Consider the following 14,943-nt stretch of genomic DNA (forward strand, 5'->3'; position numbering starts at 1 on the left):
ATGCAATTATCGGATTTGTGCAGGTATCTGCTATGTTCCTCTGTGGAAAAGGAAATAAATTGGGAATCATTCAGTCTTGGAGAGGAGATTCACTCAAGGTAATAGAAGTGAACAGCCCCTGACCACTCTGTTACACCACTTCAGAATTTGCTCACATTCCAGACTTGAAGAAAACTCATTCTTATAAATAATTGTGAGATTGTGATGAAATGTCCATTTAGGGTTTGAAAAGGCTGGGATAATGAATCAGATCACTCCCTCTTTAACACTTATTAGCCATGACCAGAGGCACTTGAATCCCTAAAAAGATCCTGTTCAACAGATGCTTCCATCAACTGCTTCTCATTCAGCTCAAATCTATGCTGCACTGAAATAAAAATCATGTGATCAGGCTTTTACTAGCAGTAATTTTGAGATTCAGCATGAGGTAAAAAAAATGAAAATTTCCCTTTCCTTCAGATTAAAATCAATAAAACTACTGAAAAGTAATTAGTCATGCCTTTTTTAGCCAGCTTAATTTATAGAAATAATTATATATATATGTATTATATTTATATTAGGATTTTTGCTTGCATTTTTCCCACAAAAATCCCTTATGAATCAATGGTATGGAAACATCACATCACATTTCTGCAGATAGTAAGCAAGCCTATAAGTGCGTTTGGGACTTAAATTCAAATTCTGCTGTTTAGTTACATATTTACCATTAACACAGAAGTTCACTGTGTTTGCACTCCACATAAAAAGCCGGTGAATTACTGTGCTCTCAAGTAGCCACCCTGAATGTCCATCTACAGTGACTCAAAGGAGGAGGGAAAATGCAATGAGTAGAAGACCAGCTTTGGTATAAGGTCTCTCAACTCATCCTACAGCACTTGGACACAGGACCAACCATTATTTTGCAATGATAGGAAAATATTTGTTTGTTTGGGCCAAGCTACGGCGTTCAGGGGACATTGAGCATGAGGGGTTTCTGAAACTGGTACAGCAAAGCTGCACTGCGCACCTGGACCAGGCACTGCCCCAATGCTGCGGTACCAATATTGACAGCAGAGCAGTTTGATGTCTTGAGAAAGAGAATTGTAAATATTACACAGTGTTTGCTGAAGGCCTGAGTCTCTATCAGCTGCCATTAGTAGCAATTGTTTCACTGGCTTCAGTGGCAGGAGGGTTAAATTGATATTGAGCCTTTCTGAAAAGCTGGCTTTGGATCAAGGCTCCTAGATCTAATTTTAACTCTGTTTTAGTATTTTCACCACCGGTGTCAATTAACCTCATTTCAATGTTTTTGCCACCTTAAGGCTGGTGAAGTACTCCGAGGAACCAAAAGTCTTCAGACCAGTTGAACACATTTAACACATTCTCAGATCATCTGCAGCAGTTAAGTGGAATGACAACTGGGAAAAATGTTCATATCATCTGACTGCTTCCAAGCAGAAAATTCTGCATTTTGTCAAAGAGGCTATTTTTACTCTTAGTATTTAAAAATATGCTGAAGCAGTTAAACAAATGGGAGGCAAAATATTTCCAGGCTCTTTATTTTCTATGATCCAATGCAAATGGGCAGAGTATGTATTTATAAATTTACCTATTGTGATAACTTTTAGATTTTTTCCTGTCTTGTATTGACAAAAATTAATTTGCAGTATTCCTGATTGACCAATGGATAAGAAAGGTTCTGTCATTGTTCTCTGAATTACTGCATTACCATACTCTTTGATGTGAAAGACACAGCAAGTTTGCTTAGCTATGTGAGATTTCCTTAGCTGGTATCTTCTCAAAAATCTGAAAATTTAGCAAAGTTTAGAGATAAAAAATATATATCAAGGCAAAGATTCCCACTGTGATTTGAAAGAGTATCAAATAAAATGCATCTGAATGACTCAGGTTCCTAGTTCCCAATTTAAAAAATGGTTTGGACAATCTTAGGCCTATCCAAAGAAATGTCTCAATAGTGAGACAGGAATATTGTAGGTACAGAAATTACTCCAACCAGTACTCATGGGAACCACAAAGCTGATGGTCCTGGACTATATTTTCCCAGGCTAGAATAAATGAATCCCATCTTTTTCCTTTATTGTCACATAATTTATCTGCAATGTGCTCTGATGCTTCAAAACAGTACATTATACAGCAGATGGTGCATGTGACATTGTGTTGTAAATAAAATGATGCTGGGAAGGATAGCTCAAAATTTCTTATGCATAAGCTCACAAAACAGTGTGGCATCTGCAGTTTAATCAGAGAAATGTTGAATAAGAAAATACCAAAACAGCTTTTTTTCCATCTCTGATACATTCCTCAGTTGGAAGTTTTGCACCTACTTACTTTCATTTTTATTTATTCTAACTCATCACCATAGGATGGTGATAAAACAATTGTTTTAATGGAGTATAGGTACAGGATGGATCTGAATCCCTATCCTGGCATTTTCAGAAATTCAAAAGTACCAATTTTTGGTGAAACAGAACTAGTTATTAGAAAGATTGTGTTAAAACATAGTTCTTATGGCACGTGGGAATTATTGAGACAAAAAATCATGAGGCAAAAATCAAATCCAATTTCCAGAATAACAGAAAAGGTAGTGGGGTCTGCAAGGACCCAAACACTACAAGGGAATCTGGAACCTCTCTAGTAAAAAAGCTATTTTACTCACCACTTTATTCTTAAAAGATTCCCCAATGGCATAGACATCTTTACACCTTCTTAAGAAAGAATTACCTCACAAATCTTCATTAATCTCAAAATTTGACATCTTAAAACCATTCCCAAAGCTCTAAAGTGAATACTGGGTAGAGGATAAAGTTTGGTGTCTTCATTTACTGAATTGTTAATTAATTCCTTTCGAACTAGGCCACAAAGAACCTGAGATTTACTTCCTTTTCTTGATCAGTTTTCTGGCTAATCTTTCCACTTGGAGCTTTCCCAATTGAAGAATATTACAGAAACATACGAAGCCTAAAAAATGAATTTTTGAATGGTATCTTTTCTCTGCTTAAGAAAGCACTAATCTTTCTGAGATGGGCTCCAATTTATTTCAATCACTCTAGCTTTCTTACCACTTCGTTTTAGCTGGGATGAAAATTCAGCTCTTTTCATATGCAAATGGAAGTAACTGCTCTATAAGGTCTTGAAGAATCCTTTCCTTTACATTTTAACTACCTGGCCCAAGGTTCTTCTTTAAGCAGAAAGAATAACTTAAGGCTGCCAGCTACAGCTGGGGAAACATTTAATTAGATTCTTTTTAATAGCCATTTTTGAGACTACTTTAAAGTATTTTAACAGCCTGTCTCTGTTGCCTCAGAATGACCTTTTAGTCTGCAGGGGGGTTTTTTAAAATATATTCTTCTCCTTACTTTACTCTGCAAAGTAATTCAGTAATGTCTTGTAATCTGTTGTTGGGCTCAACTCATTTTTCTTTCTGCTGAGTGTCTGGAAACTCCCCATCACACAAGTTGCTGGCAATTGCGGGAGTACTGACATCATTTGCTTAACCACTAACTCTGAGATAGATGTTCAGCATCAGATTCCCTGTGCTGCCTTCACAGGTCACAGCACAGCACGTCCCACCCTGAGGATCAGCCTGCAGTGCAATTAGGAACATGTAAAGCATTTTAAGCAGTGGCAATTTGAAAGCAACTCCCTCCTTTCCTGCCAGGAGCAAATGTGTATGATGTGTGACATCAAAAACATCTCCTGTGCCTCACCAGCAGCTGTTTATGAAGAATTTATTTGATCTGGAAAGGAAAAAATGCCTTCAGTGCTTAGTTTGTGGAAGAGCCAATTTACTGATTGTGTCCATTTTAGCCTTGTACGCTGAGACAAGATTTCTTTGTGTGTGCAATAAAAATCCCAAGAAACCATGGTGGAAACCCTGCATCTCACCATAGCATATAATGAAAAAACCAACAAATCAGGTTAATGACTTCAACAAGAAATTCTGTTTCTAGCTAGAAGCCAGTATCTGATTTAGGCATCGTTTCATTTGACATCAGCCAATATTAATCTAGAATAGTTCAATTGTCAACACTGGAATTAGAATGGTATAAAACTTGAGTTACAAGAGCACTAATATGCATGACTAAAATTTAAATCTAGACTCAAATATCCCTGAAGTGTTCCAGATGGTTTGGAGATTAATGAGCCTGTAGTCCTTGCTAAAACTAACCAGTTTTGAGGAACTGGTTTCACAGCATCATCCTCTGCACCCTAAAAACTCGTTTCAGTGGCTGTTATATAATTTAGCCTGAAATTCTGTCCTTGCTGGAATGGATCCGTCTTGGCTCTTTGTGCTGATGGGATTTTGAAGGGTTGCCCATGGAACCCCGGAGAAGATAATGATGCTCCAGATCAATGCTTATATCTAATTTTTTGTTGAGTTCTGCTAAAACACCTGTATTCTACTTTGTGTCTAGACAGGATCAATTTGGACTAGTGGTATAAGACAACACTCAAGAGATGTTTTAGACGTTGGAAATGTGGAAGTTAGTGAAAAAAACCAGAAGTGCAATAGAACTATCCAAATACCTTTATCTTTTCAAACTAAATTGATTTACCAGGAAACAAGAATACTCCTGAGCTCAACATTCTGCCACTAGTTGTAAAAATGTGGAAATGGTGTGTTGTTGGTGCTTATGTCCAGCTCTGCTTTACACCAGGTGCTTGTGCTGTTCATCAGTGATGCTAAGCTCTGCTTTCACAGTGGGGACTTGGTTTGTGTCTGAGCTTAAAGAACAGATTGCACACAATTGCTGGGGAGAAATGTTTCCCTCTTTAACTTGTGGTTTGGAATTAGCTACATTTATGGGCCATTTATCCACTTGCTCTAGCAACAAAAATTCAGCTTAAAAACTTGATTCTGTCTAATCTTTGTTTATAGCTAAGGGCTTTGGATTTCTTTTTTTTTAAGAGACAAGGTGATATTTAAAGTTGATAACTCCAGGAACTGTGCCTTTTCTCTGCTTTAAATAATCCAATTCCAACTTTCTCCTTGCTACAAAATCTGTAGAACATCAGCTGAAAATGGAAAGAATAAATGAAATAATACCTCAACAGCTGCCTTTGCTCTTTCAAATTCCTCCTCCAAGGAGTGATTTCTGGAGAGAAGAGGTGTTCCCCAACGCTGCTCCTTACTTGACCGTGCCTAAAAAAATAAAAGAATAAATCAGAAAGGCATGATAGACTCTCTGCCACATTTCTGAGTTACCTCTTTAATTGCCTAGAGCCCCAAATGGGCTTTTCCTTGGGGAAAACTTCTTGTTTCCCTGCATGAATTCCTCTGAATTCTCTTACACTGTAGCAGACACACTTCTCATGGGAAGCAGAGTAATTTTTTCCAGATTTTTCTTTTCACTCAAGATGTGTGAAAGATAAAGAGACATCCAAGAAAAGGCAATGCAAGGGTTGGACTATGAAAGGAGACAGCTGACTATTTTACCTTCCTTATTCCTTCTGCATTATGACTGTGGTAAGGCTTTCCACTGACTATGATCCAGGAAGAAAACACTTTTTTTCCCCTGCACATTTAGGGGTTTTCTTTCCTGTTTTCTTTTGGGATCACATTGGAGAGCCAGGTTTGCCCTGGATTTCACTGGAAGGAAAAATCCTTTTTACAATCAGCATCTCTCTTATGTACCTTACCATTGGTCAATCCCATTGGAAGCACATAATAACCTTCTGCCTGTTCTTTTTCTGAAAACAAGGGGTTTTTTTTTTACAAAAAGCACTGTACAAAACCTAACAATATTTAAGGATGGCAGAAAAAGCACAAAGTGGCCTAACCTTGCTAAACAAAGCTCTGACTGCTAATCCCTTCCCTAGTGTTTGTCAGGAGGTTAAACTCATTAGCCACTTGTGTGCCCTTGCTTCAAATTGCATTAATTTCCCTGATTATATTTCTGATGGCTGTACTTGTAATATTCAATTTCTATGAGCCACACTGCTAAAAGGCTAATTTTTCTCTCCTCACACTCATTGGGCTGTGCCTGCAAGTGTTGGAATGGACACTGCTGGGATGGAACATCTGACACATTTCTGAGCTCTCGTGTACGTCGTGTGTAATGTATGGTCAAACACATTTGTCTGTGGTTGTACACACAAGGTTTTTTCCCTAGAAAGATGACATTCATTTGTCAAATGAGCCCTAGGGTTTCTGTTTTGTTCCTGAGGCTTTGGTGTCTCAGTTAGAGACTGATGAGTGGAATGGACATTGAGTGGATGAAACACTTAAGGTAAGAAAACAACGATACAACACAATTTCTGTGAGAAGCACGTGGTGGTGGTGGGCTCTGTGTGTGTTCTCTTGTGCTGGCCACTGGACTTTGCTGGGCCAGGAACCTCAGAGTGTGAGGGAATGTCTACATTGAGGATCTGTTGTTTCTGCTTTCACATCTTCTACCTCTGGTCCATGTTTGGAAAATACTCTTTTCCTTTGGTGAGGCCAGGAAGAGATTTCAGGTTGTCATTCAAAACAAACCAAAACCCAGTCCTATACATGAAAGATTTATTTTGACTGATTAATAGAATTTAGGGCAGAAGAGATAACTGGTTCAGATCATTCATTTGTCTATGTATCACATAATAGCAACTGTCACTCAACAGCCATGGAATCAAAATTATGTTCTTCAGAGAACAAATGGAGATTGTCTGGAATAAATGTATTTGAGGAAGCTTCTTGGATTTAATTTAAAGTTATCAAGAGACCTTAATGTCATCACTTTGCTTGCAATTTGTTTAACTGCCCTCCTTGTTTCTCTTATTAATTTTAATTTCAGTTTCCAACTATCATTTCTTATTTTTTTCTAGTAGTTTAAAATACTTTTTCATATTCCTTATTTTCTCTGTAGAAAGATACCGATGATTTTAATCAGGTTCTAGGGATATAAAGACATTTAATTAAATAAAACATTTCAATATTAAATATTTTCAATATGAAACATTCAGATTTTAACTTTTTTTTGGTGTCACTTTTAGTCCCCCTCTTAATTTTTTATAGCCATACAGACAAACAAAGTGAACCCTTTATTCCAGCACCTGTCTTGCTGATTCTCTATACAGAAATCAGGTGATCTCCTGTCTCCCACTAATTATGTTTCCTTGTACACACTCCTCTTCCTCCAGTACTGCACAGGGAACACTGCTGTTGTTTCAAATTGCCTTCCAGCATAGTGTTGTAAGCAGAGCCTGCTTTCTTGCTCTGAAATGTGTGATTTTCCAAGGGACTGTATTGCAATATGTATTTATACAGATGCCTTGATCACCAGCTCCTTTTTAAGTGTCCCTTATTTTAATTTCTTTCATTCCACTGTTGCATCATATGGGAATTTTCTGAGATTGGCCTGCATGATTATTTTCAGATCAATAATACTGAAGAACGTTGTTTCTCTTTGGAATCCCAGAACAATCCCTGTGTGATCACAATTCCTAGTAAATAACTACTGCTCCTGGGACCTCAGGTTGGCCAGTTTTAATCTGTTTAACAGCTGCTTTATTCACATTGTATGGTGCCAGTTTTACAATCAGAATATGACATTAATTCAAAACTCTTGTAGAATATCACACACCAACATTTATCAAATTGACCTGTAATCTGATCAAAGAATTAAATTTGTTTTTCTTGACACAGGACTCTGTTGATAGGCACTAATTATGTTCCTGGCCTTTCCATTATTTATGAGCTGTCTCCTGAAAACAGTTTGATTACTTCCGCTTCTTACCCATTTGTTTCCAGTGACTGCCATTCCTTAGGTCAAGGACAATCCTGTAAATGAGGATGTTCAGACTGAGCTGTAGTGCAGGAGGGCAGAGTGAGCTTGTAGGGGCAGCACAGAGGTGAGGGGGAAGAGGACAGGAAGCACAGAGGTCCCCTCCTCTGCCACACTTCATCCCCACATCGTCCCCACAGAAATATACTTTCTCCTCCATTAAATGAACAGCAGGAGGGGGAAAAAGGTCATTAACAAAAGCCACATAAGCTTCATTTGCATATAGCCAGTGTAGAGTCGTACTGTGGGTTGTGACACCCAGCAATGAAAAGCCCCACGAAAAGCCCCAAACACGCTGCCTTTTGCCAGCCCAGGGAGAGGGGGCGGGAGTGGAGGGCCAGCACTGGAGATCTCCACATCTCACATCTTCAGCAGGTGATGGGGTGGGACTCTGCAGGTGCCTTCCCTAAGGGAGCACCACCCAGGTGGGTCAGGGTGGGATGGCTGTGTCCGAGGCTGGACACTGGACACTGGACACTGTGGTTTGATATTCTCACCTCTCTACAGCCAGCTGCTGTAGCTGATCATGGCTTCTGTGTTCAGGGGAGAAACCTTCCACTCCAATGCATTTGCACACACTATCCTGCACTTGTATTCTCCTTTTGTGCTGTTGGACCTTAAATGCTAATGAGAGGCTTGAATTGCAGTCTTAACTTTTGATCAAGTCTTCAAATAATGAGCAAAGTCTGTCCCTTGTAACTCTTCATTTCCTTAGAGTAAGTGGCACATCAAAGGAAAGTTAGGACCATTAGTCTTTCTGTAGCTATTAATTTCACATTAATTTCACATTCTAAATATTGTTGCCTCAAACTGGAGATTTCTAACTTTTACAAGATTTGCACTATACCTTTGTCTAAGAGTGACAATTGACGTATTAGAATTAGGTACAGATTTTTAGCTTGTCAGGGGTTTTGTCTATTCTGTGTGAGCAATGAAATATTTAAAATGCCCAGGAAAATATTTAAAGCGTTAAAACATGAGCAGACTTTATGCACAGACAATGGAATATATTATCTCCCTCTGCAGTTTGTAATTTTAAGATTAAAAAAAAAAATTCAACCCCCCCCCCCCACCAAACACATTAGGATGTCTCAGTACCAATAAAAGCATAACAAGGAACTTTTCAGAATGGCAGATAAAAGAAAGAACAGGGATACTTTGGGCCAATGCAGTTTAAGAGTTAATAATAGGTAAAGCATGATGTGAGTAAATGCTGAGAAGCAAGACAGCCACACCCAGTGACAGCCACCAGTGACCACTGCCCATTACAGCCTTCAAACACGTTTCTCCCTCAGTAGTTCAAGGCCTGTCTTTTGGATTTTGTATTGGCACAAGTGCTGGTAAACACAGGATTTTGTTAAGAAGATTGCATAATTTTAATGAAAATATGACCTAGTTACTTAGCATTTCACTTTGAGGAGCTGAATCTGACATGTCAGAGATGAGTGATGAGGTGATTGGGAAACTGCTGATGGAAACCTGCAGCAAGTTTGACAAGATGAAATCTTTGGGGTACGGCAGAATGTGTTGCATTTGCAAAGGTTACCTTTAAATGAGATAGACAAGACCTAGAGAGGACAAAGTATGGAAAACATATGCTTTGATAAAAGCCCTAACGTGATTTCTTTTGCAAGCAGATTAAGAACTTGGTCAAGACAGATGAGCCTGTGTGTTGGGAGCTGACAACTTTGACAGTCCAAGTACAAGCAGGATGAAGCAGGCAGTGAACAAAACCACTACATTTCTAAGTAACCTACCTAGAATAAAAGCACATTCTCACTTCAGGTCATTTCTCTGAACTAATAATTGCCAGTATAACATTTTGTTGCTCAAATGGACAACAAGTTTGAAACAAGCAGGCTATGACAAACCAAGACAAAACATGAGATGCACCAAGACAACAGATAAGAAATTTAGTTTCTGCTTTTTTTTTCAAGTTGGCTTATTCAACTTCATGGTTTTTTATTTTGAGGTATCAGCCATTTTACAGGACATTATGGAGCCTCAACTGACTGAATTTAAACTGAGTGAAAAATGTGGATTTTTGCATCTGCAGTTATTCTAGTGGAAAAGAAACAGGAAATGGACTATATAAAGTAGAGATACACTGAATTTGTAATTGCTTTTACAGAAAGCCACAGCATTTAAATTCTGTGACTGTCTACTTGACTTACACACATCTTGGTTGAGCACTAATGTCCTGGAATTTAGATCTACTGAAGAACAGCTTCCTAAAAGAGGGTCAGATGTGCTTCAATATGAGCTGGACAAAGTATGTGAGAACACGCCATCCATTTCAAGTGGATGACATTGTGCAATAGATCTTTTCCATTACTAAGATGTACAAATCTATTGTAGAGAAAGGAAAGATATCATGCATTACAATTAGTGTGAAGCATTCCAGAGGGAAAAAAACCCCTGTTTGTAATGTAGAGATGGCAGGGAAGTAAGGGACACTTTTTTTCCTAAGAAAAACCCAGAAATGGATCTGATAACTGGGTTCTATTTCTACTTTCTGAAAAAAAAAAAAAAAAAGGTGTATAATCTCAGAATACACACTTGGCAAGTAGTGTCTCATTTTTTAATTTTCAAATGAGGCTATTATTTTCCAATAATTTCCAGATTTTCTATCTGACAGAAAATTTTTGAAGTCCAGGCCTAAAAATAGCTGCGGAAGGGGAGAAAATTTTTTTCAACTAAAAGCTAATCCACCAGAAAACTCTCCCTTCCCCATTCCAGTGGCAATGGCTGAAATATTTCAGTTAAAAAGTGAGAAGCAGCAAAGAAGGTGTGTGAACAACCTGATCTATCTGAATGCATATGTAAATATTTGTACCTGTATCTGCATACATACATGCAAGTCTAAGTAATAATTTCCAGCTAGACCTGTCCGATACACAATACAACAGTGGAATTGGGCAAATCTACAAACCTTTAGCCCAGAGCCCTCCGTATTAGAGTTCCTTTTCCAGCAGAAAAAAGTCCTGTGACCACACTGCTCTCCCACCTGTGGAGATAAACTGCTAATGAACATTGGTGTAATGATTGCTTCCTGTTTTCCTTAGCATTTTCCCAATTCTGGGGATTCCTGCCTGACCAAGAGACCTAAAGCATAGATATTTAACTTGGGTAGAAGATATTTAACATGGTAGAATTCAGACTAGAAGTCTGAATTTCAGAACTGGAGGAAGGGAAAAAAGATGGTGTTGTAAACTGTAGTTTGAAGTTTTTCCCTCTGTACAGGAAGGTCACAGTTTGCTGCAGTATTAAACTCTGAATGTTTCAGGTGCTGACATAGTTAATTGCACAACCTATTCATTTCAGAGGTGTGTGAAGATATTTTCCCTGATGATCCTGAAAATACCCCTTGAAGAGTTCTCCCAGAAGGTCAATGGTTAGCCAGTGGGGAGTTCCTCCTTGCCTTTTTATTGTTAATAAACCTACCAAATCATCTTACCTGTATTGCAGGTGCAAGTTCTAATTCTGATGCTGAATCAGAGTCCAAGGCACTCTTGACATTAGTCAGCTCAGACTGTGATCTGTTTTCTGTGGACCTAGAAATAATGCATTTACATACTCAGCACTAGGACACGCTGCCTTATGTCTTTCAGGTTCATAAGCACACACTGATTAATCAGGTTATTTCTTTCAACTGAATTGTTTAACTTGCAGTTATCAAAAGTGCCTGGACCTTCCTCAGTGTTCTCACTCTTCTATTTCACAGGCAGGGAAACTGAGGCTAGACAAAGACACGAGACTGTGCCTCAGCCAGTGTCTAAAAATCAATCACCACAATAAAGGACTTCACTACATGTCTTGGTAGAATTCTCACCACCATTTATTAAGTAATCACACCTGCTACTTTCCATTACATTAAGAATTGCCAGCAAAATGTCATTTTATAGTGCACTTGCTTATGATACACTGTCCAAAATATGTGCTTGAACACATTTAATGTTATCATAACAGGTTTAATAATATGATTTGTTATCAAGCAAGCATTTCTGTGAAGTAAGAAAGTTGGGCTGGAAATATTTTTGTAAGGAAAGCAAAAAGTTGTACCATAAAATCTCTTTTGATGGAGCTCTGGATGATGATGATGTTCTCTCTGCAGAAGGGTGGACCTTGCTACTCCTGTCTCCATGAAAACTGACATCATCCCATTTCTCTATCTGTGTCTGAATATCAACTGAAAAATAAAGAACAGAAATATATGAATCTTCTAAAGAAACTACTGCTGAAAATGTTATCTCCTCTGTTAAATGTATGTTGTAGAGAAAATAATGACACTGAAGACTATATTTTAATATAGCCCAATGTACAGGAATATTGTGCACCTTTCTAGTTGATACAGTGTGAAAATATTTGGAAATTCACAACGTTTTTCTAAATCTGTTAGTATTCATGGCCAGACCGTCAGTGTAAGTCTTGACTTAAAATCAGTGATTTGTATGTAATTAAGTCAAATTGTAAAAATAAAGCTTCTTTTAGAGACTAACATGTAAAAATGACTATGTAGGCAACTGATATTATTCAGTCAGACTCACTTTGCAAAGATCAGATGTTCAGCTCCTGTTTGAAGATAAAGGTCTCTAAAAGAATTTCTGTGCTGACGAATGGAAAATTTGCTGCCTTGGTATAAATTACATTTACCTTGCAAATTTCTCAGTTGCACTGCAAGTAATTTAGTTTGGATGGAACTAAATTAAATTCACCTTTTCCAAAGCTTGTCGATAGATCAGGCTTGGCAGGATATTGAGTTGTTTTGGGGATTTTTTTTTCAGTCTGTATAAATATATCTCTCTTGTCAAGAATGGATTTTTTTCTCTGGTATGCATAGATAAAGCAGTATTTACAAATATAAATGTACATTTCTGACACCTGCAGCTCTGAAAAGGACATCAATATGGGCTGCCTCTCATTTGTGTCCTTCACCAATTTCTCATCACACTCCTACAGATTTTTCTACCATTTTACACACCCTGACTAAATTCCTTTTTACAAAGAACTGTCAAAACTTTGTTAGCACACTTAGCGACAACTTAATAGTTATAATGGCAAAGGCAAAATGTAAAATGTGTTCACAGAGTTTAAGGTTTAAAGTGCTTCAAGTTGTTTATAATGGGGAGCAAATGTTACACTGCTGAAATGTGGTGCAGCAAAAATTCTGCTGTTGCTCATTATTTTGTGACAGTAGCCAGGAGAAACTCGTGCTAAGTAGGGCTATGGAGCACTGATAAAATAGCTACACTCTTACCTAAATCTAGAGAAGACTTGTCTGCAACTCTGACAGCCTGGACTTTCTGCTCAGAATCCACACTGATCAGGTCAGGATTCTCTGTCTTCTTTCTGTGTGTTGAAGCTTTTAAGCCTTCACTTCTTGAAGGATTCTCTGATTTCTTTGCTTTGTTTTGGGTTTGTAAGACAGGTTCACTAAGATCCAAGAGATCCAGACCTGTTGATAATACTTAGAGACAAAATGTTAAAATTCAGTGTTGTTTTAATTCAAACAGCTCACTTTTAAAGATTTGTTTTGATTGGGGAAAAAATTACTGATGTGTTTGCATTTGGCTAGAGTAGGTGTGTATTTCCTGGCTAAAGATGATGACCAGTATGTTAAAATATGACTGGGGATTTCAGGTGTTTAAGTGATTGAAGTTTAGCAGATTTGCAAAAAAGGCTTTTCCTCTGAAACTCTTAAAGACATCTGAGGTCTTAACGGCTGGGGCCTTCATAGATTTTCCTCTGTTGTGATGGTTCCCTGTACAACTGAGCTTTTAGATAAGATTTGGTTTAATCTTATGATTTATCAAGTGCTGGTAATAGCAGCTTAGGGCACTGCTGTTGTGCCAAAATCCATTTGGGAATAGCTGGAGCACACAGCTCCTGGGGTGGACATGGGTCATAAAGGAATGAAGATATGTTTAGTATGGTTTCTACTGTTGTTGCTGCTTGTCCTTGGGGGCATAAATACTGAACATAAAGTCCAATGCCATTTCTATTAAGGACTGTATCAGTATGAAAGGAATGTTCAATTTCAGTTCTTCTTTTAAAAGTTGCCTAAAGAGTAACATTTACAATTCTTTAGCATGTAAAAGGTAGAAAAACTCCTTCTTTATCATAGTGTTACAGGGTAGGTGTTTTTGACAGATCAATTTGCATTATCTCTTGCAGTGCTTTATCTGTGTTCTTGGAAATCACTGAATTTCATCAATCTTCATAGAATAAATTTTTATTTTATTATTAACTAAATCTAATTAACCCACCACCCCAATCTGATAGATATTCAAGGCAGATATAAAATGTACAGGTACATTTCAAAACAAACACCATTCTTAAACAATCTGAAATAGTTTTATTCACCCCTGTAATATCTTCAGCTATATTTTTAAAGGGAAAAAATATTATGACTGTTATCTAATTCAGTATTTCAGCTTTTGTTACTAGAACTTGCATGCTGCTTCAGACACATTAATTAGATGTGAAAATAATCACTCAGCTGTCAATTATTCATTTAATAATTTGCATGTATATAAATTTTAATTAAATGGCTTCTAAAAAGCCAAGTCCTTCTATGAAACAGCAAGAGAACACAGAAGTGCTGTGTTGATTTTATTGTCTCTCAGTTGATCTGCTCAACAGCATCGATTACCTTTGCATAGATACTGAGTAGGAGGGGGCCAATTTCTAAAAATACTTCCAAAGGACAATATACTTCAAATAGAATTCAGTATAATTCAGATGGTTTTCAGGATTCACTCTTACTTTTTGTTATCTTCTCTACTACCTCATTGCAATGCAAAGGAGGTAAGCAAAATCTTAGATCCTTTCACTAATAAAGAGTCTGAACTCAGCCTGGATAAAGTGTTTTGATACCTCACCACTTTTTCTAACACCTCACCCAAGATTTCATTTAAAAAAAATCTTTCTAGAGTAAGGAATGGGTTTGATTAAAATCAGACTAAATGTGGCTTTCCCCAGAGGTTAAAATTTTGCAAACCCAAATACCGAGAATTGATTCAAGCTCATATGTACATCCTGTGAGACTTAAACAAATTGCCTTAATTTCAGCCCCAAAGATCTGCTAGAATTGATGTGATCTGAATCACATCAGCTTTCTCCTAAAATGTAACGAACAGAGTTTTTCTGCTAACAGGTCAGGCAATTTTAATGCCAGTTT

General features: G+C 37.6%; 1 protein-coding gene across 12 annotated transcripts in view; it reads right to left on the minus strand.

The window, feature by feature from the left end:
• The window catches only part of PEX5L (peroxisomal biogenesis factor 5 like), a 105,732-nt gene that overhangs the window by 12,114 nt on the left and 78,675 nt on the right, over positions 1–14,943 (minus strand). For 5 of the 12 annotated variants that reach the window (XM_017726933.1, XM_017726932.1, XM_017726929.1 and 2 more), the window contains 5 exons: positions 13,021–13,230; positions 11,826–11,952; positions 11,221–11,317; positions 10,696–10,770; positions 5,048–5,143 (listed from right to left, as the gene is read on the minus strand). In XM_017726933.1, the coding sequence (XP_017582422.1) occupies positions 5,048–5,143; positions 10,696–10,770; positions 11,221–11,317; positions 11,826–11,952; positions 13,021–13,230 (605 nt within the window). The remainder of the gene's footprint in view (positions 1–5,047; positions 5,144–10,695; positions 10,771–11,220; positions 11,318–11,825; positions 11,953–13,020; positions 13,231–14,943) is intronic. The other 7 variants (XM_017726937.1, XM_017726936.1, XM_017726934.1 and 4 more) reach the window with 3 other exon arrangements.

The sequence above is a fragment of the Corvus brachyrhynchos genome, unplaced genomic scaffold (assembly GCF_000691975.1).
Source record: "Corvus brachyrhynchos isolate BGI_N302 unplaced genomic scaffold, ASM69197v1 scaffold162, whole genome shotgun sequence".
In the NCBI taxonomy this organism is placed as follows: domain Eukaryota; kingdom Metazoa; phylum Chordata; class Aves; order Passeriformes; family Corvidae; genus Corvus; species Corvus brachyrhynchos.